Source organism: Penaeus japonicus, unplaced genomic scaffold, assembly GCF_977035675.1.
Source record: "Penaeus japonicus unplaced genomic scaffold, GWHDUDI00000001_assembly GWHDUDI00000019, whole genome shotgun sequence".
NCBI classification, from domain to species: Eukaryota; Metazoa; Arthropoda; class Malacostraca; order Decapoda; family Penaeidae; genus Penaeus; species Penaeus japonicus.
In genome coordinates this window covers 2491055-2493554 of record NW_028234421.1, presented here as the reverse complement: position 1 = coordinate 2493554, position 2500 = coordinate 2491055, and the positions used below count along the sequence as shown (strand labels likewise).

The 2500-nt window shown below is 30.7% G+C and overlaps 1 protein-coding gene across 2 annotated transcripts in view; it reads left to right on the top strand.

The window, feature by feature from the left end:
* Positions 1–2500, top strand: part of LOC122247630 (prostaglandin E2 receptor EP3 subtype) — a 263202-nt gene that overhangs the window by 225478 nt on the left and 35224 nt on the right. For both annotated transcript variants that reach the window (XM_086547202.1, XM_086547201.1), the window contains exon 3: positions 338–516. In XM_086547202.1, the coding sequence (XP_086403328.1) occupies positions 338–516 (179 nt within the window). The remainder of the gene's footprint in view (positions 1–337; positions 517–2500) is intronic.

Here is a 2500-nt window from a genome sequence, read left to right as displayed (position 1 = left end):
ATATGTATATGTATATATATATATATATATATATATATATATATATATATATATATATACATACATAAATGAAAATAAAAATAGAGAAACAAACCTACAAACACAACAACAACAAAGAACAAAATACACCCAAAAAAAACAAAAACAGGAAACACAATAGACCGAAACGGCATTACCTATAAAAAAAATAATAAAATAAAAAATAAACACTCGAACCAAACTCCAACAAAAAAACAACCAATAAACAAAACCCCACGAACCATCTCCCCAACCAACCGTCTTTAATTAATCTGACCTCTCTCCCCTCCCTCCCTCCCCCTCTCCCCCTCCCTTCCAGGACCGGCGTGGCCAAGTCACAACGAAACAGCTGACCCGGCCCGAGAGAGCGCGGTCGTGCGGCACCTGTTCCCGGTGTTCCAGGTCCTCATCACCATCTTCTACGTCTTCGGCATCGGAGGAAACATCTCGGCGCTCTACTTCATCAAGAAGAGCGAGACGCAGAGGAACAGGAAGCAGGTGAGGGACGCGGATGACTGACTCGGGGCATGACTGACTGATTCGGGGTATGACTGACTGACTCGGGGCATGACTGACTGACTCGGGGCATGACTGACTGACTCGTGGTATGACTGACTTGGGGCATGACTGACTGATTCGGGGCATGACTGACTCGGGGCATGACTGACTGACTTGGGGCATGACTGACTCGGGGCATGACTGATTCGGGGCATGACTGACTGACTTGGGGCATGACTGACTCGGGGCATGATTGATTCGGGGCATGACTGATTCGGGGCATGATTTATTCGGGGCATGACTGACTCGAGACACGACTCGAGATGCTCTGCAAAAAGGGGCTTGGAAAGTCATGCGTGGACGTGCGCATGGTAGAGGTATACGGAGAAGCATACATGCACGAGGATGTTTATGCTTGTACTCATACAGACATATACATATGCGTATGTCCGTCTTTATACGCACATACGTATAAAGACGCATATGTATATATATATATATATATATATATATATATATATATATATATATATATATATATATAATATATATATATATATATATATATATATAAAACGTGTGTGTGTGTATATATGTATATATATATATGCATATATATATGTATATATATATATATATATATATATATATATATATATATATATATATATATATATATATATATAATATAAACGTGTGTGTGTGTATATATGTATATATATGCATATATATATATATATATATATATATATATATATATATATATATATATATATATATATATATATATATATATATATATATAAACGTGTGTGTGTGTATATATATATATATATGCATATATATATATATATATATATATATATATATATATATATATATATATAGATATATATATATATATATATATATGTACAAGTGTGTGTGTGTGTGTGTATATATATATATACATATATATATATATATATATATATATATATATATATATATATATATATATATATATATACATATATATATATATATATATATATATATATATATATATATATATATATATATATATATATATATATATATATGTATATGTGTGTGTGTGTGTGTGTGTGTGTGTGTGTGTGTGTGTGTGTGTGAGTATGTGTGTGTGTGTGTGTATATTTATATACATATATATATACATATATATATATATTATATATATATATATATATATATATAATATATATATATGTATATATATATATATATGTGTGTGTGTGTGTGTGTGTGTGTGTGTGTGTGTGTGTGTGTGTGTGTGTGTATGTGTATGTGTGTGTGAGTGTGCGCCTTTATATATTAATTTAGATAATCATATATCCACGCATGAAAATTAAATATTACTCATGAACAAAACTGATGATAGCTCATTAGGAGGGCGAGAGGGATGTACCGGCGCTAGAATCATAAACAGATACAAAAGGAGATACAAAAACAACAAACACATTACAGGAAAAGGAAACATATAATATCGAAGAAAAAAAAGGGGTTAATTAGATACATAAATAGTTTTTCCCCTTTAATCTAATTTAACTGAAACTTTGGAATTACATAGATATAACGACAAACAAATAAACAAGCAAACAGACAAATAATATCCAAATAAACAAACAAACACTATCAAAATAAACAAACAAACAAACATTATCAAAATAAACAAACAAACAAACAATATCCAAATAAACAAAAGTCATAAGAATAGAACTGAAAAAATGAAAGCAAGATGTAAACAATACAACATACAAACAACACAACAAGTAAGAACATAGCTTTAATGATTCTATTAAATCCTGATGGCCATATTATAATGATAATAATCCTATTAAACGAAGGATGATTAAGCTATTTATATATATATGGATTGGCTGCCGGTTATAAGGAATGAGTATATATGTTTACTGTATTGCTTGTACTTATAAAATGAGCTTAGAGGAACAGATAGACTAGA